This window comes from Sceloporus undulatus, chromosome 6, assembly GCF_019175285.1.
Source record: "Sceloporus undulatus isolate JIND9_A2432 ecotype Alabama chromosome 6, SceUnd_v1.1, whole genome shotgun sequence".
NCBI classification, from domain to species: Eukaryota; Metazoa; Chordata; class Lepidosauria; order Squamata; family Phrynosomatidae; genus Sceloporus; species Sceloporus undulatus.
In genome coordinates this window covers 26,925,849-26,953,001 of record NC_056527.1, presented here as the reverse complement: position 1 = coordinate 26,953,001, position 27,153 = coordinate 26,925,849, and the positions used below count along the sequence as shown (strand labels likewise).

Below are 27,153 nucleotides of genomic sequence, written 5' to 3'. Positions count from 1 at the left end.
AAAAAGAGGGCATTAAACCCAAATAATTCTGCCAACCAAAATGAAATTTCCCTTCATTCCCCAAATTTTCTAGCACTATAGAGTGAGATGTTGAAAATTATTCACACTCAGAACTCTTATATTTGCTTTGTTCACATTCTCTCATAATATTGTCTGCCCTTCTTCTTTGGATGCCTAAACTCTTTTTCTAAATGCTCAAATGAAGTTTTACATTATTGTAATGCCAGAAATATGAAGGAAAATTTCATCTGAGTTGGCAGAATTCTTATTGGGGAGGCAATGACCTTGTTTTCTTCCCCCAGCTGCAACCCTGGGAAGGGGATATTACTAGCTTTACATGGTTATTCATTACAACCTCACTACTAGAATGGCATGCTATCAAAGCATATTAATAGCACTTAAGCCCAATGTTAACCAAGACTAGCCAAGACAATTGATTTCAGTGGGTCTTAAGTGTAATTAACTCTCCTTGGATTGGGCTGTGTATTCAACTTTAAGAGGGCCAGCATGATATAGTGGTTTGAGCATTAGACTATGTCTCTGCAGACCAGGGTTCAAATCTCTGCTTGAATAAGAAAATCCTTGGACATCATATCTCACAGTTTCAGAAGATCTCAATGGCAAACCCTCTCTGAAGAAACGTGCCAAGAAGAACATATGAAAGGTTTGCCTTAGGGTTGCTATCAGTCAAAAATTATTTTGTAGGCACAAGGCAACCATTTCAGCCTTAGACTGGAGCGTGGATTTGGCATGGATTCCGGACTCTTAGGATGCAGGCATTATTTAAACAGCATACCTCCAAAGTGGCCTGAAGCAGCTTTATTTCGGCCTGTCTGTATGGGGCCAATATTGACATGTGAACCATTAGCTAGTATACAGGTTGAGCATCCCTTATCCAGAATTCTGAAATACAAAATACTGCAGTAACTGATGGCTCAGTGTATACAAGCTTTGTTTCATGCACAAAATTATTAAAACTATTATTTATAAAATTCAGCCAATGTGTATAAGGTGTATATGACACAAATGAATTTAATGTCTAGACTTGGGTCCCATCTCCAAGATATCTCATAATGCACCAATCCAGCTTTCTAGGGCCATCTGTTCCAACTCTTAGTTCAACAAGGTTTGAACCTGAGCTGCACTAAGTTTTGGAACCAGTGAAATCCATGAAAACAGTTAATTTATCCTTTGCAGAGATACAATATAAAACCATACTGGTCCTGTACAGAAACACTCTTATGCTCTGTTTGGCTAGAATCTGCAGAACCATAAAAACATTTGGGTGTGGATTTAACTGTTTATTTGAAGTGCCATTTGCAAAGTATTAGCATGGTAAAATCATCTTAAAATGTTTTCCTTCTTAAAATTTTACCCAGGAATATCACATGGCTCTTCTGTGGAAAATCAGAAAATCATGAGTGCAAGAAATAGTATTGTTTAATATTGGATGTACAAAATGGTAAAAAAAATACCTACAATATTTTCTAGTTTACCAGACAACATCCTCAGATTTAACAACAGCACACATGAGAATCAAATATTTGTATTGAAAGAACAGTTGCAACTGTTTCAAATTAGATCGACAAGAATTACAGATGAGGCATATAATATGTTCAAAGAATAGAAGGAGGAAATTCTATTAACCATCAATAAACAGTAGGTCTTCCCATATAGTTCTCTGTGCTAATTCAGAAACATGTACCAAAAAGCTGCCTGGATATTTTTTAAAGGAACAATTGAAACTCTAAAAAGGTCAAGATGAAGCAATGATTGAAAATACATAATTGATTTAAACTAAACATGGCTGAGTTTGTATGATAACTATATTTTAAAGCTATACATAATATGAAGTAAACGGTTAGAGCACCTTTGTTCATTTTGTTGTAGAAAAAAACTCAACAATGGCTTTTGGGCAGAAAAATACAATAAAATGTATCTTTCATGCATTTTTAGCTAAATCTCATAAATATACTGTTTAAGCACACAAAACTGAGTAATTTGAGGAAAGATTTCACAACAAATCAAATCCTTGGACCACTGGATTTGAAAACCCTACTACACAAGCAGAAGGTCCTCCTGCTCATGGCAACAAGGGATTACAAGCCCTCTTCCCCTTAAGACCTGCCCCAGTTTAGATGTTCTCCCCTGAATCTCTGGAAACATTTTAAGGTATATGGGAGACTGATAAATCCTCCAAATGCATTTCCCTTTCCGTACATTGCTTTCACACAGGTTCTACTAATCATAGTTTTATATTAAGGCACAATGGCACAGTAGGTGGCTTTAAAAGGTGATTAGATAAATTCATAGAGGACACAGCCATAAATGGCTCCATAGTATGATAGGTAATCTCTGTGTATATGTGTGCAGGGGTAGGAACTCCTATTACACTATGTCCTATTTGTGGACTTGCCACATGTACTTGGTTGGCCACTGTGTGACTAAAATGTTGAACTAGATAAGATAGGCCTTCAGTCTGATCATCTTGGCTTGCATGTTTTCCATGGCTTTCCATTTCTTGGGCATACGCAAGAAATTGTTATTTCCTTGTCTACCATGTTTAGACCAGTGTAAATATGTCAAAAAGGAAGCTGCTTTTGAAAAGCTCAAAGGCCACTGGGACAGAATGAGTTGTGTGGTTATACGGATCCTGTTCTAAAAGCTTTTAAGAAGACTGACACAAATAAGGGCAAGCCATTAAAGAGTCCTTCCATAATGAAGTAAACCAAAATTTTGTATCTCACAGATTTTCTCCCATCAATGTAATGACTACAATTTTTTCTATATACACTCATCCCACCACATTTGTGGGTTTGACTTTTGTGGATTTCATTATTCAAGGATTTTTTTAATATGTTCTTTTTAGGAATATCTAGGTCCTCCAGCACAAATCTATGGTCAACTTAAACCAAACGTAACACTGAAGGACCTAGAGGTTCCTAGAAAGAACACTACACTAGGCATTTGTAGCTCCTCTAGCACAATTCTATGCTCAGTGTCTGACAGATGTTGATCACAAAATTGCACTAGAAATTCCTAGAGAGGTGTCTCAGGTAAAAACATAGCATTTTTTGTGTGGTTTTTTCACATTCACAGGAGTCCTGTGCCCCTAACCCCAGCGAATGTGGAGGGATGAGTGTAGTCGTCTACTCATATTCAAAGTTGTACCTGCTGTTTTAAAAAGGAATAGAATATTTCTATCATAATTATTTGAAGAAATGAACTTTTAAAATGTTATTCTATGAATAAGGAATATATTTTTGACAGCAAAATACTGCATGTATCCATAAATTAATTCCTTTAAATGGGCAAATGCTTTTAGAAAAGGTTCTTAGGTTGTCAGAGTGTTTAGGACTGAAATAGACCTCTGCCACCCCTATTTGCAAAGAGCACAGTTCGTTATTTTCAAGGAGATGCTTTTAAAACCATTCAAATTATATGCAATCAGTAAAATTATCCTAATTAATGTAAGTTTAGATTTTTTTTAAAAAAACCCACAAAGATGAAGGTACAGTTTATGAATTCTCATTATAAGATATTAAAAAAAAAAAAAGGGGGGGGGGAGGAGAATCTAATCAGCCTGCTATTTTAAAAAATAAATAGACCAGGATCCACTGTGCTAAGCATGATGTTTTATATGTACCCAGATTTTTTTTAGTACCATCACCACGATGAAGCTGAATTCTTTCCTACCCATGAAATGACATTTCAATGTTTGACAGCTTTCTTGAACAAAGCATCATGAAGCACTGAAAGGTTGAACATAGGTCAGTTAGTCTTTTGTGACTTATGTACCTGTTTTTTAGCCACTGGCAAGAATCATGATGTAAAATCAAGGGTAACAATTTTCAGAACAGCTTCCCAATTTAGTTTGAGTGTCCACAGAAGTTGTGACCAAAAGCATCCTAAACTGTTTTTGCAATGACCAAACATAACTTTTCTTATGTCTGTGTGATTGGAACCAAATAATTTATCTAAAAGAAAATGGGAGAAACACAAATGACAAATGAAAATTCAAGTCTCAAAATATTAGCATTTGCATTATTTGCAATATTGGTATTGCAAAATATATGACCTATGTTGGTTGTATATGCTGCTTATTCTTGTTCCATGATTTCAAATCTGGACTTGTGCAACTTGTTACAGATTTGGTTAGTTACTCTGAAAAAGCACCATGGATAACAAGGGCTGTTTTAATCGTCCTTTTCTACAATCACTTCACCATGAAGTACTTTTCTTCTTTGACGGAGCATGTGAAAATACAGTTGTGGAAACACTGTTGAAGAAGAAAATAAAAGAAGTATAGAATATGTTAAATATATCAAATATATGTGTGTGTGTGTCTATCTTTTATTAGTTCACTAGGAAACAAGATGGCTAGAGTGACCATATCTTTAAAAATTGGACTTGCTTTAGTTTAATGCATATTGCCCTTGAATAGAAATATTCTCTTAATTGAAAAATATCTGAGTAAGCTGTTCAACAATAATGCAGTTAATAAATGCTGTGAGATAACCTTTTGCATGCCATTCTCAGATTCTTGGAGGGATAGAGTACACATTAAGTAAGCTACCCTACCACTGTCTAGTCCAAAGGACTACAGTTCTCCAAGGCCCTTAGAAAAATTAAGGACTGTCCTAGCTCTGATATCTAAAATCCTTCTTAAATGGGGATTCTGGACACTCACCTGGGGATTACTGCATATGAAGCATAAACCCTGTCACTGACCCCAAAGTGATGTAATGAATCACTAAAGCAGTGAATTAAAACAATATGCAAAACTTTATTATTAATATTTGTGTAGCTGATGTACAAGTAAAAACAACAGTTTCCATTGACACTTACATGGTATATAGGAGGCCATGATAATGAGAAGAAAGTAGTAATAGTCAAAAGAGACATTATACTTGTTGGGAAGTCTCACTGAAAACATGCCTGACTTCTTCACGTAGGGTAAGGCAGCATAAATAGTTAGAAGCTCCCCAACAACTCCTACTGGATATAAGATAATGAACAAGTTGTACCTGAAAGAAAGAAAGAAAGAAAAAAGAAATTGCTTTAAGAATTTCTCTCTGAACAGCTGGTGTTTCCTGGTCTCCAGGAGCAGCAACCACTACATGACAGGAGGTTAGCACTGAAATCCTACACACACTTACTTGAAAGCTCCATAAACCTCAACAGCATTCCCTTGAAGAAAGCACACACAGGATTGCTCTGCATGCATGTCTTAAGTCTAACAAGGACCCTTAATGTACTAGTCCAACCCAAAAATGCGCCTTTGAGATGTCTAAGTTCAAGATGAATGAGCTACCACCATCTCCTCCTCTTCTCTTTCCATCTTCTCCTCTCCTTTCATTCCAGCTAAGTTAACTGAGTGCAAACTATATTTCCATTCTGAACTCAGTTTGTATCAATGGAAATAAGTTGAGGGCAAACAAAGAAAAGGACAGGAGGAATGAGAAACTGCAACATTTTAAATGCAACTGAAAAAGTGGGATGACACAGGATTAATTGGGACTGTTCCTGCCAAATTGGGACAGTTGGAAGGTAAATCTCACCAGCTGGTTGACTGGGAGAAATCACCAAGAACCAAACCTCTTCATTTTGGAGACTGTGGCGGGTTATAGACCGCCAAAAAATAAGTATTGAATACGTATTAGGGTTAGGAAGGGGCGGTACTTCCGCACCCCCCTAACCCTAATATGTATTCAATACGTACAATATGGTGGCAGCCGTTCCACACAGCCGCCGCCATATTGACGTAATGGACGCTCTGAGTCTGCACGTGGCACACTGGAAGTGACGCCGCGAGTGTGCCCTTTGGTACTTGCGGCGCCTCTTCCGGGGCCCGAGAAGGAGCGCGATTTCTGCGCTCCTTCCTCTGAGCGTCCGGGAGCCCCGTGGTGTGGCAGCTGCGGCTCCCGGACGCCGCAAGCGGTGGTGGCGGGACAGCGCTGCTTCTCGGCAGTATGTAACCCGCCTGTATTTTTAATTCAACTAGTGATAAGGGAGGAGGACATCATTTATATGTTATTTTCTCTCCCTTTGCCATCAATCCTATTTAATTTAGGTCCAAAACACACTGCAGAAATCATCCCATTTGAGACCACTTTAACTGCCCTGGTTTAATACTAGGGAATTCTGGGAACTGTAGTTTTGTTATACATTTAGCCTCTGTCAGAGAACTCTACAATTTCCAGGATTCCCTACTATTCAGCCAGGGCAGTTAAACCAGTCTCAGACTGGATTATTTCTGCAGTGTATTTTGGACCTTGGTAATCAAGAAAAATACTCTGATTTGTTATAACACTGAACTTCATTTAATGGGTGAATTCATTTAATTCAGAACTCTAATTTCCTGGCCCAAGGAAGCTTAGACAAGATTATGTTCTAAAGTTTGTTACACTTGAACAGATAATAATATATTTAATATATTTAAAAAATGAAGAAAGAAAGCGCAGTCACTCGGCTGTGATGGACATTTATTATACCCTACAAGATTTCTGGAGTTATATGAACAAATGTGTGCCTTTGATCTCATGAGAAACACCTAGTTGACTTTAAAGATTTTTGAATCTATCTGTACTTGAGTTCTGTCCAGCTAAAACTAATACATCTTTCTAAATCAACACAATGTAAATACATCTGTGAATGCATCTGTAATGAAGTTAGGAAATATATTTATGAAGTGTGCAAGTACAGTATAGCAATTTGCAATTCCATGGCCCATTTTAACAACAGAAAACAATGGTTTTGAAAGAATCTGATAGTTTTGGAAAAAAATACTTTCTTATTTTTATCAGTTTACAAACTGGATACATTTTTAATAGGCTAGCAGCAACACTCTGAAGCATTTCCCTACAAAGAAAGGCATGCAAATGCAGTAATTCATAAAGAACTAGTCTCTTGAGCTCAGACTGGAGAAAGGCAACATGAGTTCTGTCCAAGGTTCAAAAGACATGCATAATATGCATTCCATGACCAAAACAGATGAGAGTTAAAATGGCAGCCATGGAACTTGAAACTCTCACAGGAATTGCAGGAGTTAGAGAGCACAGAGGTCAACTGTAATGGACTGTATAAGATTCAGTAAGCATTAAGGAAAATGGTATAAGAAAAAGGAATAACTGATTAATAAGGTTTAGGAACAGTAGAAACAAATCACAGGGGACCACTGTAGAGTGAAGCTAAGTTCGATTAAGCTCTATTGATTTTATTAAGGAAATATAAGCAAAGCTTTTCTGGCAGCAAACATCAGAAATCTTGAACCATTAAAAATAGTACAGTGCAAGAACTGTGACACAGATTGATGTAATGAAGGGGAAATGGATTCTGGAATCTAAGAAAAATGCACATGGGACAAACATAGAATCATAGAATTGGAAGAGACCACAAGGGCCATCCAGTCCAACCCCCTGCCATTCAGGAAATCTCAAATATAAATACATATAGTCATATGTTTGCTCTGTAGTATTCTCACAATATGAGGACGTGGTATTGCAAATGGTTTGCATACTAGAAATCCCAGGTTCAATGTCTCCAATTAGAAACTAGCATAGCAAACAATGCAAAGGTCTTCTATGATGAAATGGGACAGTTTTGAAAGGATATACAATATGGATCTAGATTGACAAATAGTTTGCATGGCATTAGGCATTTCCTTATGTTTCAACTCAAGAAGAGATACAGTGGGCTTTTGGTATCCGAGGGTTCAACATCCATGGATTAGAATGAAGGAAAATTTAATTTTTTAAACCTGGATGGCCTGGCTGAGAAGTAGTCCCAGGAGAAAGTTGACCAAATGAAACTCAAGCCAACAACATGCTTTAAAATGCCTAGCCAAACACAAACAAGGTGATGCCTCCCTCCCCAATGGAAGTAAATCCCATCACAGTCAGAACTTAATTTTTTTCACAAAATGTGATGTGAAGGTGGGATTTGGCTCCTGCAAAAATTTTAAACCCTGCCTCACTCCATTTCCCATTCTCTCATCAGAAAGCCCTTCCCAAAATTTAAATTTCTGCCTCACTCAGTTTCCCACTTTCTCACAAGGAAGCCTCTGCCAGAATTTAAATTTCTGCCTTACTCAGGTCCAGTACAGACTACCAGTTTGCGGCAGCCTGGGGCCAATTCTAGGGTTTTGGGGTGCGCAGCATCCACATGCTCCGGAACCCTTGCACGTATGGGCGGCACCATCTTTATGCAAGACCGTACATATGGTGCTCTCTTTCATGAAGCAAGCGCAGCACAGCATCCATACCTCTGGGCGCTGTGCTTGAGTCATAGATGTGTCACAGTGCACCAATGGTGCACTGATGATGTCGCTCGCACATGCCAAGAAGAACCCAGTTTTTTCGGGTTCTTTTTGACCCAGAAGGATGCCACACGATTTGGCTGCTGCAGCGTCCCTCTGGAGGAAAACTGGGTGCCAACAGCCCACCCTTTTGGCGTGATCTGGGGAGCCTTTCTCACAAGGACTTTAAACCAGAATTTAAACTCCTGCCTTCTCACTTTCTTACAAGGAACCCTCTGCCAGAACTGAGATTCCTGCCTCACTATGGGCTGGAACATATGGGCAGGAAAAAGTGGATCAATTCTGCTTTTCACACAGTGGGTCGAAATCCTGCTGCCCACACGGCCCACTCCCAAGGTGGCCCAAATGCACATGGCCTGACTGCATGGCATGACATGAAGCCAATGTGCTCGATAATTTTTTTTTGTGGCCTGCCTATCATACATGTGCACCATCACACAAACACACTGCTTGAGATCCCACATGTATCTCCCACATTCGCTCAGATGCCATCTGATTGGATGGTCACCCCTTTGAACAGCCACACAATTGCATGTGTGATGCTTTGCCTGTACAGGCATTGGGGCATTGGTGTGCCAAGTGACACATTGGCAAAGCACTATCATGGAGCCTCTCCCTTTCACTCCATGCCCCTTCGTTGGACTGTGGCTTGTATATATTGTAATTAAATCCATTGGAGTTGTTGCACTTTCTTTTCTTTGCTTTGCTGCAGCCTCGCACTAAGGTATTTATATGTAGGCACAAAGATGCACATCTGCTACCTTGAGTCGGGTTATTTTTTGCTCCAGTTTTTAGCCTTGGTTTGTGGTTCAGTCCAGTTTCTACCTGCTTTGAAGGTATGAGTTGTCTAAACACCCTGCTTTCAAAGCTGTTGGAAGCCACTTTATTTTTGCCCATCTGTTTCACCCCTATGTTTCCCACTTTTTCACAAGGAATTTAAACCAGAGTTTAAATTCCTGCTTTCCCACTTTCTCACAAAGAAGCCTTTGCCAGAATTTCTTCCTGGTGCCCAGACCTTGTCATCCAGGTAATTTTAAATGTTAAATATTGACTTCCCTAGCATTCAGCCAGGGCAGTTAAAGCAGTCTCAAACTGGATTATTTCTTGAGAGTGTGTTGGACTGGTATTTACTAAAAGGGTTAGACAGGGCCAACACAACACACTCATTTCACAGCCACTGTCAGCCAGGAGCTCTGCTCATGTTTCATAAAGAGAGAGAATACCACATGCACAGCTACTTGCATGCCAAAACTGGAGGTGTAATAAATGGATAGATGTTCACAAACATTTCATCTATTAAAATGTTCCACTTTCAAAGTGGTAAACAAACAAAAGAACCAAAATATTCTACCAGTATGATAAACTTTTATATAAGGTGCAGTGAAAAGAGATCAGAGGTATGGAAAGGTGAGAACATTAAACTCAAGCCAGCAACATGCTTTATAATGCCCAGCCAAACACAGCCACTTTTAATCTGACACAGATATGAGGGCAGCATCTTTGCCCATATAGTTTCAGTGGGGATGGCATTCCAGAGACATGGCATGATCGGAGAGAAGGTGCTGTTGTGTAATTCCAACAAAGCAAGCTTCCCTAGGCAAAAGAAGACTACTCTAAAGATGGTAAGATACAGGGAAGTTGTTACTGGGATATTAGCTCTTTCACACATTTATATTCCAAGTGCACTTGGGGCTTTAAAGGAAAACACCTTGGAAGCAAATAGGCAGACTTCTTAAAAATCATGGTATTCAAGAGATAGAAAAGCACCCTCCACATGCTTCTGGACTGTAACCCTCAGCAGTGTTAGCCAGTATAGCCAACAGTGAGAGATGATGGGAGCTGTATCCAGTAGCATCTGGAAGGCCAACTTTTTCCAACCTCCACTTCAACATGATCCTATTTGTTTATATCACTAAAAATTCAGGCAGCTGCATTCAATGCAGTTTGAAATTTCTTGGCTGCCTTCAAGTACAGTTTCAAGCAAAATGCATTTCAAATGCCTAACTGAGAAGCCACCAGAATAATAATAAAATAATCATCTTTTCACTGTATGTAAAAGACTACTGATCTCTGTACAGAAAAGAACTTAGGCTCTGCAAAAGGTAAGGGAAAAGATCCAGTTTGAGAGAAAAATATTTTGATACAAAAGCAGTAAGATTCATAGTCTTCCAAAATATGTTAGTGTGCTGGGATTTTTCCATTTTTCTAATAAAAATGAGATACATGCCTAGCGACATAGTGAGCAACTGAAGCAGCAATCCCATATTCACTTTGCTGTTGTTGTTGTGCACCTTCAAAACATTTCCAATTTATGGAGGCCCTAAAGGGAAACTACCACTGAATTTTCTTGGAAAGATTTGTTCAGAGGGAGTTTGCCTTCCTCTGAGGCTGAGAGAGTGTGACTTGCTCAAGCACACCTACTGGATTTCCATGGCTGAGCAAGGATTTGAACCCTGGTCTCCAGTTCAAACCAAAGGTCAAGCCAGATTTTGCACAGATTCTACACTTTGCAACTATTGCATTTCAGCCAGAAAAAATATTTGGTGCATCCTAACATGGCACATTAGCAAGGAGAGGGGGAAGCTACAGAAATATCTGTAAATAAATATTTTTCTATTTTATTTAATATGTAATGTTCAGAAGACACACATGTATATTGAAAAAATATAAGCAACTTAAAGATAGGTTATGATAAGTTACAGTAGTTAGCAGGAAACTCTGTGTTTAAAACATATTCAGTAATATGAACTTAAAACACTATTTTGAAAACAAATCAGCTACCATCCACACAAACCAAGCTGTCACAGTAATGTAATTCTTCACTGAAGTAGCATGCATGAAAGAAACATGCACAGATCAATGAGAAACTAAACTGCAAGGCATTCTCCACCTGGCCCATTTTATGAAGTATGGCAAGTGGTTGAGCATAGTGAATGTGTAGAAGGAATATCGAGTAATCTCTGTCACAGTCCATACGACCAGAAAAAGAATAACGCTCTCCTCATTCTGGATCTGTAGAAGTATAAAGCACCAATAATTTCTGCTTCCTTAAAATGGCAATAACGTTTGGAAAGACAAACTCAGAAAGCACACTCAACCCCACCTCACTTTTAAAAAAGAATTCATATGCAGTAATTATTTTTCTTTAAAAAAAACCCCACTAAAAAAATTCCCTACTAAACAGAAAAACTGCCTACTAAACAGAAAAGGAACAAAATTACCCAAACAACACAAACAATACAGACTGTTTTAAAGTTTACAATCCTTTTCTAGTCAGGTGATCTTTTTAATTAACCTCCCAAACAGTTGGTTGTTGTTGTTTTGGCTAACCACTGTTAGCATAGTTATCCTTGTCAGCATAATTTGTATACTGTACTTTTTAATCCAGTCCCATTGAGTTCAGGAAGCTTAGCCTCTGGTAAATGTACATAGAACTGTGCCCACAAGAGTTGGTAAATGTAACATTGACAGCATTTAAAATATTACAAACCAGGTCTCCCTGCCCTCCTCCCCAACTTTGCCTGCATGTTGTCCCCATCCCCATGACTTTACCCGGGCACTTCTAAAACAAATCTTATTTCCATTATTCCATTTCCTCCATTTTTCCTTTCAAGAGCTGGTGCTGGGATTTGCAGGTTCTCAGGGTACAGCATCCTCAGTGGGGCCTGTTAACTAGGTGAGATATGCAAACTAAGAATGCTTTTAAGTGGGGTTCCTGAATTGCAGGGCCTGGACCCTCTTCCCAACTCCTTGGGGTGCAATCCTAACTCCAAGATGCACTTGTCTTAGAACAATTTAATTAGGCAAAACCCTTTTCTGCTGACAGAACCTGCCTTTTCCAGCTGATCTCAGAGATCTGTTGACAGAGCAATCAACTGGCTGAAGTGCTTTACTGGCAAGAATCTGCCAGCAGAAGTGCCAAAAAACAGGGGAGAAAGAGATGAGACAACAGTTGAGTTACAACAGATCCACTGATAATAGCTCCCCCTCCCTTTAAATTAAAATTAGGATTCTCAGTAAGAAGAAATTAGCTCTGGGAAACATTTACCTTCGCCATATACTATTGACCATAAACAGAGATAATGAGGGAAGTGAGCAGAAATCTATAGCTGTCCTTTACTATCTGCACAAGTGTCTGAATTTGTATTGGCCACAGAAAAAGCCCATCCATGTTGATATCCTACCTCTTATCATACCTGCCACTGTGTAAAGAATTCCTCTTTCAGCATGCATTGGGAAGCAGATGAACAATTATGCTTACCCTTTTGTTGAAAAAAAAATCTGTATCCATGTATAGTAGCACAGATATGTGATTTTAATAAAGATTAATATAATGAAATACCAGCAGGGTCTATCCTGCTTTGTTATCATTATTAAGTACAGCTCCTAGCAATTTCAGATACTAAAAAACAAACAAGCAAGGACACATAATAGTTATGTTCAGTACCACACAGATAAGATGGACAGAATGGAATTAGTTTAATGAGAAGTTCAGCTTCGATCAAAATGAAACCTTCATAGCTGGCAAGACATGTAGAATAATCATGAAGGCCAAGTTACGCAGCCCTTTTCCAACAAGGCTGGGAGATCTGTTGAACTGTACATCCCATAAGCCCTAGGCAACTGGCCAATGGTGAGGGATGATGGGAGAAGCAATTCAACATTTGGAGGGCCACAATGCTCTTCACCCCTGCTGTACAAGATAGAGGAGACACAATGTGCTTCCATTTCCTGAATTTCCTAAGAAATGTTCCAATTTAAAGGAATTATCAATGCGAAGGACTGAGAATTTCAAGGGGTAACGTTTGGTACGAGTGGAAGAAAGTGTGCTAAATTCTTTGCCCTATGGACTGCTTTTCAAATCCAAAAGGCTCTCTTAAAGATGCACACAGATCCATATGACAAAAAGAAACTTCACATTTTTACCTTACAAGGGACCTGTGTGTTGTGAGTAGAGGCTTACCTGTTTATATTTTCAAAGGAATACTTTTCAAGTAAAAAGTATTCTTGGTGCAGCCTGAAATCTGTTTTGCACCAAGCAAAGTCTAGCACACTCTAACTTAATTAGGATTGTATAACATATCTCCTGTTCAATTTTAATTATCAGCTGCAATTGGGGGTTTCATCATACTCAACAATATTATTTTTCCCTGCTGCTTTATCGTGCTTCTTCTATACTTAAGAGCCAGCTGTCTCTAGATTTCTGATGAATTCAAGAATTTGGTCACTTTGTAAAGTTTTAGGTGATGCCAGTCAAAATATTGTGCTATTCTGGAATTCTCTCTCTACTGGACAGGCTCTCATCTTTCACTCTTCAAGTCTTATGTCATCAGTCTCACTCCTAATTTGTCTGGCTTTATTTACTCATGTGTTGCCAATACGGGAATGAATTCAATGTTGCTTCTGTTGTTTACTGCCATCAAGTCCATTCCAACTTATGGTGACTCTATGAATGAGAGCCCCCATCCCGCCCCCAAGTCTTCTTCTTCCCTAGAGCCATTTCTACTGATGCCATAAAAGGAATGTTGAATATTTTAACCTGGGGGAAAAGTAAACTGTCCTGAGCAAAGGACACAGTATTCAAGTGTACTAAAATGAGGCCACAGATGACTATACAAAAAAGAAGCCCCAACTCAAGATGTTTCTAGTATTGTGTATTTTTTAAGAGAATAAGGAATTGGGAAATTTTTGTCTCATATAAAGAGATGGCTAAGTGCCATCTGCTGGCGAGAGAGCTCAATAACTCAGGGTTAGTTTTTAACGCACATCATCATACAGTACTCCCTCCAAACACATAATTTCCTCCCAAATATATGAGAGTAAAAAACCCTATGCAAGTCATGGAGTTGCTCTAAGTCAACAGGCAACTTGAAGGTACATACACATAGAGGACCCTAAGGCCAGGATTCATTGATATATCAAGACCTTAAATATAATAGTAATATCAGACAACCAATCATTTCACTATGTCATGAGATAGTTTTAAACATTCTGTACACTGGAAATGCTGTAGGAAAGAGTGCATATCATCCAGTCAGCTCTACAAGGCACTTCTGATCATGTTTAATTCAAAAGTGATACTTATTTTTCATCGAGATTCCATAGTAAACAGTTTACAATTGCTTTCCTAATTTCCAATAGACCCATTAAGCTCAATGATTATAATATTTTTAAGACTTTGTTTTTAAAATATAGGCGTGGTACAGACCACCCAAAAAGGGCAGCCTCCCAGTGCCTGTTTTTCTGGCGGAGGGAAGCTGCAGCCGCCAAACTGCACGCCTTCCCAGTGGCGGAAAAAGAATCTGCAAACAGCGGGTTCTTCTCAAGCCGTGGTGGCGACATAACAAGTGTGCCATTGGTGCACTTGTTAGATAAGTGTTGTGCGGCGTTGTGCGGGCGCTGCGCGGCACTTACACAACAATGGCGGTGGTCATGTATACAGGGCGCTGCCATTGTGATGCTCTCGTCACGTGCTAAGGTTGCGGGGCGTGTGGGCACTCCGTCCCGAGGCAACCCTAGCACATGACGAGGGCGTCACAAAGGCCACAGTGATGGATAATTAGGGGTGGAAATGGGATACTTCTTTATTGATTCAGGGTGCATACACACTGCATCAATAATCCAGGCTGACACCCCTTTAAGTGACTGTCTCAATGCTATGGGATTCTGGGAACTGTAGTTTGTTGTGGTACCAGTGCTCTCTGACAGAAACAGCTATATATCTCACAAAACTACAAATCTCAGAATTCCCGAGTATTGAGCCATGACAGTGAAAGTGGTGTCAACCTGGATTATTTATGCAGTGTGGATACAGACCCAGATTATTGCTCTGTCTAACTCCATATTGTCAACTTTGACCAGACACGCAAATCTCCAGGGTTTCCAAACGATTATTCCTAACCTTGCATTTCTTGGTAGTTTCTTATCTGAGAACTAACCAGACCTGACCTTGCATATCTTCTAAAATCACATACCATGTAAGTTCAGGGTGAATGGCAGAAATTTTACTGAGCTCATAAAATCTGCTGAAGATATGACTAAGCCTAGATCTAATTTATTAACTTGGGTTATATAATCGCCTTTGCATCAAGTACTAGGACTTGACCGAAATCATTTTTGGAATCTCTGAAATAAAAGTGATGCCAAAGCAAATACTTAATGCTTTTGAAAAAGCACAGACAACGAAGTAGTTGCAGATTGTGCATGACTCCTATCATACATACTCTTCCTTGGGAGCTAAAACCAATCAACTCAAATAGGACTTATTTCAGTGCAAACATGCATAGGATTGGGTTCATTTCTTTATCTGCCTCTGGTTTCCAGCATGTTAGAAGCTTAAGGATACCCATATCAAGCCTAGGAAAAATAGATTGCAGTAGTTCATAAATGTGTGAAAAAGAACAGGATTAGTACAAACTACTGAAATCATCTATACAAAACATAATTCATATTAAGGCTTATTTCCACTTAGTCTACTCAACATGTGCTAATTTTAAGTTCTCTCTGAAACAGAAACAGCCAAAGCTTGGTTGAATAGGCTGAGGAAGAATTGCGTCAGCCTTTGATCTTGTTTCATAGAGAGAGCAAACTAGGCAGCAAGCCAACACAGCTCAGATATCCATCTCCGATGGCCTTTAAGCCCTTGTCTCCCACGTGTAATGGAGATGCAAATGAAGAACTTAAAGTTCTGTCTGCAGTTACAGTCATCCTCAACCTCCTGAGAGTTAGACCTCCTGAAGATGGGACTACTTTTGACTCTGAAAAACATGCCAACTTACAAAACACTATAAATGTACTAGAGTCCACATATGATGTACAGAAAGCTCAGAAAACAATAATATGTGAAAGATACAAGCAATTCAGACAAGATAGTAACCAGACATTCATTCCCAGGATCTTGAACTGTATGTTTCAACTTGATTGATCTTCTTTAACTCATTTTCTTCAATTAATATTGTGGTAGTCTTTCTTATTCAAATGACAAATTGTCACCAAAACATGCTTCACTACTGCTATAATAAAGCTCAGGGTGGGGAACATATGGTCATGTTGCTGCACACCACTTCCATAACCCCTAGTGACTACAGCCAATTGTGAGGAATTATGGGAGTTCTAGTCCAACAACTTCTGGAGGCCAGACACAGCCCTTTCCTGGAATATGTAAACTGAAAGAGCAAATGACTCTCCTGACACTTACCTGCTTAATACTATGTGTAATAAACCACACCATGAAGATTCTGGAACTCACTTGGACCCCAGTCACAAGCACTGAAGTGCGCACTACTCCTTAAAAAGAGAAACATGTCATCTTTGTCCCCTAGGGCAGGATTGTACTTAGTTAATTGAGAAACCAAAACAAAGACTCACCAACTGCACAGTGGACTATCTGCAAATTTAAACAGAGAAAGAGTGTCTATGTTAAAAGGATCTCAGGAATTAGACTGAAGTCTACGAAAACTCATGCTTTCTTTGAGTCTCAAAGGTGCTACAAGATTTCTCTACTGAATAAGAATAAACATAAAAAAGGATACACTTACTATGTTTATGCTTACTGTATTAGAACACTTATGACCAGGGGTAGGCAACCTTTTTGAGCCGGGGGCCAGGTTGCAGTCCCTCAGACAACTGGGGGGCCGAAGCCAAAAAATAAATAATTAAATAGATTTTTAAAAAATTAAATATATAAATAAATCAGGACAAATGTAGGACAAAATTTTCAAATGGAAGACACTTTTTTAAAAAAAATGGAGGACACGTGAAAAAATTTGCTGATTTTTAAAAAAAATGTTAATATAATTGCATGTTTCAGAGGCTTCTATAGACAATTGCCCCCCAAAGGCTCCAGTGGCAATCGGCGGCAGGACCAGGCTGGGGCCGCTCCCAAGGCCTTGCCGGGCCGCATTCGGCCCGCAGGTTGCCTACCCCTGGTTATGACCAATGTGAATATAGGTTGAGTCTCTCTTATCCAAACCGCTTGGGACCAGAAACGTTTGAATATCATCCCCCCCCCCACAGATTTTGGAATATTCGCATATACATAATTATATATCTTGGAGATAGGACCCAAGAAATATTCACTTATGGTTCATATACGCCTTATACACATATCCTGAAGATAATTTTACACATAAAAATTTAAATAATTTTGTGTATGAAACAAAGTAAGTGTTTATAAGAAAGCAAAGGTCTCACTAACTCAGCTACCCATGTGGATAAATTTGGATTTTGGAATATTTCACAATTCTGGATAAGGGATGCTCAACTTGTAATACAATTGTTTTTTTCATCCTATTTCATGTTGATAACATTCCCACAAACATGTACACTCCGTATCTGTTTACTATTGTACAGTACATGATACATCTGAAGACACAGATTGTAATCTGTGAAAGTGATGCTAAAATAAATCTACTAGCTCCAGGGGTTTATTGTTATCCTGATAGAGACAAAGAGGCTAGCCCTTTGAAAACTATTAGCTATGATGTTAATACCTAATCGGTAGTAGTTACAAGCACAGTGTTGTTCACATTGATACATTTTTAGGAATATTTGTAGTCATACATACAGCCACAGTATTCTAACCCAGCAAACAAACAGCTTCTTTCATCATCTATTAAGGGGCAATAACTATGGAAAAGGTCACTGTAAAGCTGGTAGTTGAACCAAGAATAACGCTACTTAAGTTCTTCGCCCCTGCATACCAGAGGCTAAGAAAGTTTTATAACTTGTGACAGTAACCCTGAGATCCTCCATATGCTGTAGAACTCCAACTCCAATCTTCTGCAGCCAAGAAAACCAAAGGTCAAGGTTGATGGCAGCTGTGGTCCAAGAACGTCTGGAAGGCCACAGGTTCTTCACCACTGTCTTAAAGGATTCATTTCATTTTATTCATTTTCTTGTAAATCAAATCCATATAGGATCATAGAACTGGAAGAGACCACAAGGGCCATCCAGTCCAACCCCTTGTCATGCAGGAAGACACAATCAAAACACTTCTGATGGATGGCCATCTAACCTCTGTCTGAAAACCTCCAAAGAAGGAGACTCTAGTCTCTCCCAAAGCAGCAAATTCCACTGTTGAACAGCTCTTATTGTCAGGAAGTTCTTCCTAATGTTTAGGTGGAATATGTATGTAATAATAATAATAACAACAATAATAAATTATTAATTTATATCCCACCCAATCAATGAGGAATCCGGGCGGCTAACAACAATGGAAGTACAATTTAAAAAATACAATAAAAACAAACAAATCCCTTCCCAGCCCTGTGTGTGCATGTGCATGTGTCTATGCATACATACATACATATATATACACATACACACATACATGCATATATATTCCCCTTAGAGCTTTGCAGTTTAAAAATTATGTAGATGGCATATATTTATTTGTTTATACAGTGGCCCTTGCTAGTCTGCTGGAGTTTGGTTCCAGGATGTCCCATGGCTATCAAAATCCATGGATGCACAAGTCCCAGTATATACAGTGGTGTAGTAAAATTGTTTCTCTTATATAAAATGGCAAAATCAAGGTTTACTTTTTGGAATTTCTTTTAGAATATTCTTCCAGCTGTGGATGTTTGAATATGTGAATGCAGAATCCATGAATATGGAGGGCAACTGTACAGTGCCATCAATATACATGGTGTTGTATACAAACAAAATAAAACAGACAACCCTGTCAGTGTCATGCTATCTAATTATGTGGGAAAGAATATTTGAAAGTGAGAACTTTGAAATATTATATGACCTCAAAATATGAACAGCATTTCTTGAGCTAACACTACAGTAGTATAAACACTGTATATGGAAACTAGTAGTTTTGACTGAGGAGCCAACATACTGTGGCCCATGGCTGTTTTAGTGTCCCTAAACTGAAAAGCATCTTCTGTTCTCCAGACAGAAGAAGCATCTTCTGTCTAGGTGGCCTCATGCACTCCAAAGGCAGTTAGGTTAGACTATAAACTAGCATGAAAAATTCAATTTGGCTGAAACACCCCAAGGAGAAATCTGGGGACTATTCATTACAAATAAAGAACACTTTGTACCTCCTCTTAAGAATTCTAAAAATTCCCTCTCCCACAAGAAAGATACACTACTTAAATGCTTACCTCAAGCAAAGCAAAAGTCTGGAAAAATTTAAGTGTCTTTTGGATGCTTTTATATAGGCCGTTGTATGTTCCTTTATCCATGTAAAACCGTGCCATGGCAATAGCCAATACCAGCCACCTAGACAAAGAGAAAACAATACCTTTAATGCAAGTACGCACATTACATCTATTAAAGTAACTACTTTTATATATATTTCATATCAACAGTACACCAAGCCTAACATCTCAGAACCTGATATTTACTGTATTTAATACAACCTTTTCAATTTAATAAAGTTCCTTCAATTGCACAGATTGAACTCACTCATGAACAAACCATACTGAGACTGAAAATGGAATGTACTGAAAAGAGACACCAGTGCAGAAGGGCTCAAGAAAGCCATTTCCTGAATAAATCATGTCAACTTGTCAAATGAATACCCTCTCTCTAATCTCACCTGCTGTACATGCTCCACTTGAAACTGAGCCCTTTCCAAACAGATGAAGAAGGGATTCATTTCAAGCAAAGGACTAGAGAAACCTACCCAACACTAGATCCAATGTTTCCATGCAGTGCTCACTGTATAATGCAGCAAGATGAGGCAACTGTGCTACTTCACAAGGCAGTTGCACCAGAGCCAGGAACAAGCAAAGGAAGGAATTGGGACCCTGGGCTTTATAAAGTGCTTTCCCTAGCTAGGGAACCAACAGGTAGTTTTGATGCTGCTTCAAGCAGGAAAATTATTCGGACTATGACGCCAATCCATAGGGGAGCAAGCAACCCCAGATATCTCATCTTCTTTCCATCCAAACCTGGAAGTAAATTTCTAAACAATGACTTCATTCATGAAATGAAATAAAACAGCTTTTTCTAGGAGAAAATCTTCTATGTACACACTATTAGTACATGTAATACACACGCAATAGTACTTTCTGATCAGCAATCTTTCTATCATATTTAGTATAGTCCTACAAATGAAGTCTGCTTTCAATTGCTTTGTCTTTCACCATGCTATCCCCTGAAACAGAAGATCGCTGAATTCAGAGGTTCACAGCAAGCTGAAGTAATATATTATATGTTGTGCCACAATATATGAATGGACATTAGTTGAGTAAAGTCCACTCAGGCCTGCTATTGATCTGTATTTTATCTGTTCAAAATACTGGAAATATCTTTGCATAGATGGAGCTTGATCTGATAAGGCTCAATCTTACAATATGGGCTACTAGACATCATTCATGTTTACTGAGAAATGCTCACTGCAAAATTCTAAGTGTCTAAGGTTTAAAAAGAAGGCAGCTTGCATATCACATAGATACAGAAGTTTATTTCCTCCCATTGCCTATATAAAAACTGGCAGTTGAAATCATTGTTGGACTCCAGCTCCCAGTATTCCAGACCATTACCCAAGCAAGTTAGGGCTGATGGACATTACAGTCCAACATCATCTGGAGCATCACATGATCCCCATGCCTAAGAAACATACTGTTTGGTAAGACCTGCTCTTGAAACCAGAGACTATGTATTTGACCTGGTGTTGCATCACAGGGGTTGATGAAAGACAGATTAAAATCTAGTGGTGAATCTGCTATAGATTCATTATTCTCAGCTGTTTAACAACAAGATCTAATGCTGCTATATTCTGATGGTAGATAGGATTCTTTCTTACCATATGCTACACTGCTGAAATGAAGAAAGCTGAGAATGAAAGGAGGGCCAGGCATTAATTTGTGTATGGAAAGATTGTGGCCTTTGGTCATTCATTTCTGGTACACTGAATAAATTAATGGGCTCAGTATTCTTTAATTCCAAATGTAGTATTTTACATCTGGTTCCAGTCTGTGGATCTCAAAATTCTAGCAAAAACAAAGATATTCTAAGACTGAGGTTAACACATGTCTGCTATGCTGAATCCCTCAAAATGGTCTGAACAATTTGCATTTTAGAAACAACATGTATGCATTTTATCTCGGATGGATAAACTCTGGCTTTCCAGATGTAGACCAAAACATCTGAAAGGTCAAAGGTTCTGCACCTCTGTGTTATATCTTAAAACAGCATTAGCTAGAATAGGAAATGGTAGGGGATGACTGGGGCTGTAGTCCAACACTGTCTGGAGGGCCACTGTTGCCTTCCCCTGCCCTGAAAGAACATAGCAAGATTTACAATGATAAATCTTAAGAATTACAGAACTCAGGTTCTGAATTCCAGGTGATCTATTTTCCTGATAAAACATACCTTTTATGTATTATTACACTATCCTAGCTGTTTTACATTATCCTAGCTGTTTTATCCAAGGATTTTGTTTTGTTTTGTTTTTCGACTCTGTTTGATTGAATTACATACATAAAAACTTCCCTTCCTCCTCAAAAGAAACAATCTGTTCCTACCAATACATAAAATATTTCTTTATACTGTATTATGTAAACAAATGTGTGTTTACAGATATTTTGGTCTTCTATGAGAATCCTGAAAAGATGACTAAGAAGAAAGTACTCTGTGCTATTTACTAATAATAAACAATATTCTATTCAAGAGACAGAACTGATCCGTATTTTTTGATGACATTTTGATAATTAACCAGTAAATCAGTTGATGGCGGAAGCCAAACTATTAGTGTGCTCTAATTTTCCTTTCAGAGGTTTGATAAAATGTGATCTTTCTTCTCTATCAGTGATGGCATATGAAGAAAAGGCCCTAATACAGAGGGGGGAATTGTGCGTTTTTCCAAATGTTGTTGAAGTCTAACTCATAGAACTACTACATAGTCCTTTGGAAGGAATGCTGGGAGTTACAGTCAAACAACCTCTGGAAGGCTTCTCAATTCTCACCAATGGCTAGGCTGCCTAGGGATGATGGGAACTTCAACATAATTTGAAGGGCCACACTCTCCCAACCTATTACCATAGCCAATATAGTCTGATTTGACCTGCCAATAAAAAGCATTTTATTGTTTGTATGTACGCATTATTTATGTCTGTCCACACAATTCCACATGTACTGCATATATACACATAAAATTCTGCATAACACTCCATGCATATGACAAAATGAGCAAGTGAAGTCCACAAAATCTTTGCTATCTTTGCTGTTTTCATTCAACAATAAGTCCCGTAGAAATAAACACACAAAAAATAAATAAAATGATGGAAGCAATACACAGAAGAGCTATACAAAAGAGAGGGAAAAAAATGAACAACAGATGGAATGAAGAACCATAAAAGATGAACCCCAAATCCTACAGAGCAAGGTGGAAGCTTGTATAAGATATTGCGAAGAGCAAATCATCAGGAATGATACCAACAGAATTGCTACAACCCACAGAGACAGAATCACCTCTAGTGATAACTAAAATATGCCAACAAATATGGAAAAGAAAACAGTGGCCAACAGATTGGAAATGATCAATATTCATCCCAATCCACAAGGAAGGAGAGACAAAAGACTTCAGCAAACAAAGGAACATAGCACTAATTTCGCACCCAAACAAAAGTATGCTCCAACCATATAGCGAGAGCGCAATCCCAGAGGTACAAGAGGGTTGAGGAAAGGGCACTAGGGACCATATGGCAAACATACAATGGCTAATGGGGCGCACCAAGGAATTCCAGAAGAAAATCAGCATGCACTTTATAGACTATAGCAAATCCTTTGACTGAATAGATCCCAAAAAGCTATGGACACTCTTAAATATAGGGGAGGGCCACTACATTTGGTAGTCCTGATGAGAAATCTGTACTCAGGACAAGAGGCGACTGTTAGAACAGAATATGGAAAAACAGAATGGTTCCCAATTGGCAAAGGGGTCAGGCAAGACTGCATCCTTTCCCCTATCTGGTCAACTTGTATGCAGAACATACGTATCATATGAAGAGTAGGCTTGGACATAGAAGAAGGAGGAGTGAAGACAGGAGGAAGGAATATCAACAATCCAAGATATGCAGACAATACCATACCACTAGCAGAAAGCATCACAGACTTAGAATAATTACTAAGGGAGGTCAAAGATGAAAGTGCAAATACAGGCTCAAGCCTGAACATAAAGAAAACAAAAATAATGACCAGAGAGGAACTACATAAATTCAGCCTAAACAATGAGGACATAGAAAGAGTCAAAGATTTCCCAGACTCTGGATCAAACATTGATTAAAATGGAGAAAACTTCTAATTTCCCTAGCATTATCTTTTCTAGTGAGTCAGGCTTTCTCAGAAGTATGAAATCCTCAGTTTCATCATCTTGGCTTCCATGAAGAATTCAGGCTCAAGGACTCATTTCTTTGCCTTTTTGGCTGTCCACAGTATCCTCTGAACTCTTCTTCAGCGCCATCTCTCAAATGAGTTGATTTCTTCACTTTCCAGTTCTCGCACCCGTAGATGCAATGGATGGATGGACTTAATCGGGAAGGTCACAGGCCTGATTTTGCATGACCTGAGCAGAGGAGGACAGGGGTCTTGGAGATGTCTCATTCATAGAGCCACCATGAGTCAGAACCAACTCGAGGGCAGTTACTATTAGCTGTACTGGTAAGGGATATTGGGAGTTATAGTCCAACAATAATTCCCAGTAACCCTCACCAGTACAGCTAATAGTGAGAAATGTTGAGAGTCAACCCTCCACACCACACTGGTTCCTCCTATCCTTACCATGATTATTAAAATTCACTGTACAGTGGGACAACATGGTTGTAGTGTTGGACCATGACTCTGGAGACCAGGGTCTGAATTACATTGAAATCCACTGGGTGACCTTCTCCGTCTCAGAGGAAGACCCTGGCAAACCCCCGCTGAAGGAGCTCGCCAAGAAAACCATGTGATAGTTTCACATTAGGGTCAGTGTAAGTTGGAAACAACTTGAAGCTCAAACAACAACAACAACAATGCAGTGGGACCTTGGTATCTGTTGGGGTTTGGTTCCAGGACATGACTCCCCCCCCCCTGCTGCCCCTGTGGATACCAAATTCTGTGGATGCTCAAGTTCCATTCAAGTAAAATCTAGAAAATCAAGGTTTGTGTTTTGGAATGCATATATATTTAAAACATTTTCAGGCCCTGGAATCAGTGGCTAAGGAGGGCCCACTGCATTCAGTGGCGATGTCCCCAAAAGCGTGTCCAGGCCCACAAAGCCCACCAGCCAGCCCTAGTCAGGGGTCTGCTTCTCACTTCAGTCCCTGTAGTTGGAGGTCTGCCCTAGCTGTGGGTCCGATTCTCAATTCTGTTCCCCTAGTTGTGGGTCTACACTAGTTGGAGGCAGGGTTTTCTCACTTAGTTGGGGGTCTTGTCTAGTTAGGGGTCTGCTCTCATTGCAGTCCCCCGAATTGGGGGTCTGGTTCTCACTGTTGTCCCCAGAGTTGGAGATCTGCTTCTCATTGCAGCCCTTCTAGTTGGGGATCCCTGTACTTGGGGGATCTGCTTCTCACTGCGGTCCCTATAGTTGAAGGCCTGCTCTAGTGGGGGGGGGTCTCATCATAGCAGCCCCTTTAGTTGGGGGCCTGCTTCTCCTCGCAGCCCCTTCAGTCGGGGGCTTTCCTAGTTGGGGGTCTGCCTCTCCTTGCCCCTTTGGCCGGAGGGGAGGGGAAGCCAGAAGCGTGGGCTGTTGGCGATTCTGCCGAGGGCAGCACTCTGGCCCTCCGCCTGCTGCCTGCCTGCCTCTTGGTCCTCCTGGGCTGGCATTCCGAGCATGGGCCGCCGGGGCTATACTTAACCTCGCTCCGGGTCGCAGGGAGAGAGAGAGAGAGGCATGCCTGGCCCTTGCACCGTATTAGGCAATGGCAGCCGGGCCAGGCTCAGCCCCCGCTCCCTCCCGGGCCCCGGGAAATGGAGGACATTGTCCTCCCTCCCCTCAAAGACCCAGCCGCACAGAAAGATCAAGGCAGGCTTCTTCGCATCAGTCCTGCCCCGAATGGGAGGCATTCCAGAGAAATGTAGGACACCCCGGGCTCCCAATGGAGGACATGGAGGGAAAATGGAGGACACTCCCAATAAAACTCTAAAGACACTCCCTAGAAATAGAAATGGCTGCTTCTTGGACGTGGTCCAAGTGGAGGACCTTCCAGAAAAGATGGAGGACACGGCCAATCCCTGCCTGTAGGAAAGGAGGACTGGGGGGGGGGGGGTCTGGCTGCTGCCTTGCAGAAGCAGCGGAGGCTGGGGCTGGAGGCAGAGAGAGAGGGACTCACCCGGCGGTCATGGTGATGTTGTAGCAGATGAGCCAGGCGGTGGTCAGGGAGCCCCGGGGCCGGCGCAGCTTCAGGCCGCCCTCCTTCTCCTCCACGCCGCCTCCGCCGTTGTCCTCCTCGCTGGACGCCATGCTGCTGCTGCTGCTGCTGCTGCTGCTTTCCCTCCCTCCGCCGAGAGCCCCCAGAGAGAGAGAGAGAGAGAGAGAGGGGCCGCCAGCTGGAGCCTCTCCCCGCCCAGGTCCCTCCCTGCCTCCCTCCCTCCTCCTGCTTCCCAGCTGAGCAGGGAGCTCGAGGGATCTTCTGGCATCGCTTTGGACACTCAGGCTGCATCCACACTGGAGAAATAACCCGGTTTGGTAGCACTTCAACTCTTTTTGTGGCTCTTTGGTATAGAATTCTGGGAGTTGGAGTTTGTTGTGGGGCCCAGAGCTTTAACCACCATAGGCTCCATGTTATGGAGTTCTGGGATTCGTAGTTTCTTTTGAGACCCTCAGCCTTCTCCATCAGAAAGCCTTGGTGCCATAACAAACTCCAAATCCCAGGATGCTGCAGCACTGAGCCATGGCAGTTAAAATATTATCAAACTAAGGTTCAGCCTTTAGTCTCTTTCCTTTCCTAATGTATCTACTAGAACTGAATCAGACTTTCAGCCAACCTCTGGCTGAAACTATTGGCAGTCTTCTCTATCCCTGCATCTGATCTGTCAGGTGCTAATTCATAACTATGTGAAAGACTGAAAGGGAATCACTCGCAAGGACATCTGGAGAGACCTATATGTCTGAGGCTGATGTTATACACTCCGTGCAAATTCTCCAATTTAAAAATCATGGTAGAGATGTAGAACCTTAGTCTCTCCAGACGTTTAGCCTATATCTTCCATTGAGCTTTTTTAGCATAGCCAATCCAGTAATTCCAGGAACAAGTTGTAGGAGTATAAGCAAAAGCATATAAAAGGCCAAGACGTTTCCCAGCCCTAATAAGAAGGAATAAGAAACACAAATGGTTTTTCAGTTCTGGTCATTTCAAAGTGGACCGGAGTGGGCATGGATCTGAATCCTGAATCTATTAACTTTCCAATAATTTAGGACTATTTTAAGCCCACCTAAGAGACTAGCTTATTATTAAACCTCATGGCAGCAAACTCTACAGAATAGTTCTCTGTGAAAAAGAGAAGGCATGCACAAAACTGTCTGTGAGACTGCTTATGTTTTCCCCTTTTGTTTATGCATAAACATATACTTGAGACATATAAATAGTGAGCAAACTGAATTTGTTAATTTAAAAAAAAAACCCATGGTAGTGAAGAAAACTCTGGAGGAAAAGTTAAATAATGACCACAGAAGAACCATATGAGTTCATCCCAGATAAAATAGAAATAGTCAAAGAATTCCCACACCTTGGATCAAATATTGAACAGAGCAGAGACTGCAGTCAAGAAATCAGATGAAGACTATGAAAGAACTAGGAAATATCCTAAACTGCAAAGACATAACACTGGGTACTAAAGTTGGGATCATCCAAACCATTGTATTCCCTGTCATCATGTACAGAGCTGGACAGTAAAGA

At 40.1% G+C, this 27,153-nt stretch overlaps 1 protein-coding gene across 3 annotated transcripts; it reads right to left on the bottom strand.

Annotated features, from left to right (window-relative positions):
* Positions 1-3,019: 3,019 nt before the first annotated feature.
* HACD1 (3-hydroxyacyl-CoA dehydratase 1) lies at positions 3,020-25,765 on the bottom strand. Of its 3 annotated transcripts, none has more exons than XM_042475941.1 (7): positions 25,588-25,765; positions 19,432-19,549; positions 16,685-16,703; positions 16,515-16,603; positions 11,208-11,329; positions 4,849-5,027; positions 3,020-4,279 (listed from the first exon to the last, which is right to left on the bottom strand). In XM_042475941.1, the coding sequence occupies exons 1-7, from the start codon at positions 25,716-25,718 to the stop codon at positions 4,197-4,199; spliced, it is 741 nt and encodes a 246-aa protein (XP_042331875.1). In that variant the 5' UTR covers positions 25,719-25,765; the 3' UTR covers positions 3,020-4,196. The 3 variants fall into 3 exon arrangements, with proteins under 3 accessions (XP_042331875.1, XP_042331877.1, XP_042331878.1); XM_042475943.1 differs by having other exon boundaries at positions 16,515-16,600; XM_042475944.1 differs by having other exon boundaries at positions 16,515-16,597.
* Between the last annotated feature and the right edge of the window lie 1,388 nt (positions 25,766-27,153).

What these genes read in the sequence shown, in the direction of transcription:
- HACD1 (XM_042475941.1), bottom strand. Translation starts at nt 25,718, where the DNA reads ATGGCGTCCAGCGAGGAGGACAACGGCGGAGGCGGCGTGGAGGAGAAG. An exon ending in AACATCACCATGACCGCCGG is followed by an intron (nt 19,550 to 25,587) that starts GTGAGTCCCTCT and finishes CTCTTTGTCTAG; the next exon opens with GTGGCTGGTATTGGCTATTG. An exon ending in CATGGCCTCCTATATACCAT is followed by an intron (nt 4,280 to 4,848) that starts GTAAGTGTCAAT and finishes CTTCTTCAACAG; the next exon opens with TGTTTCCACAACTGTATTTT.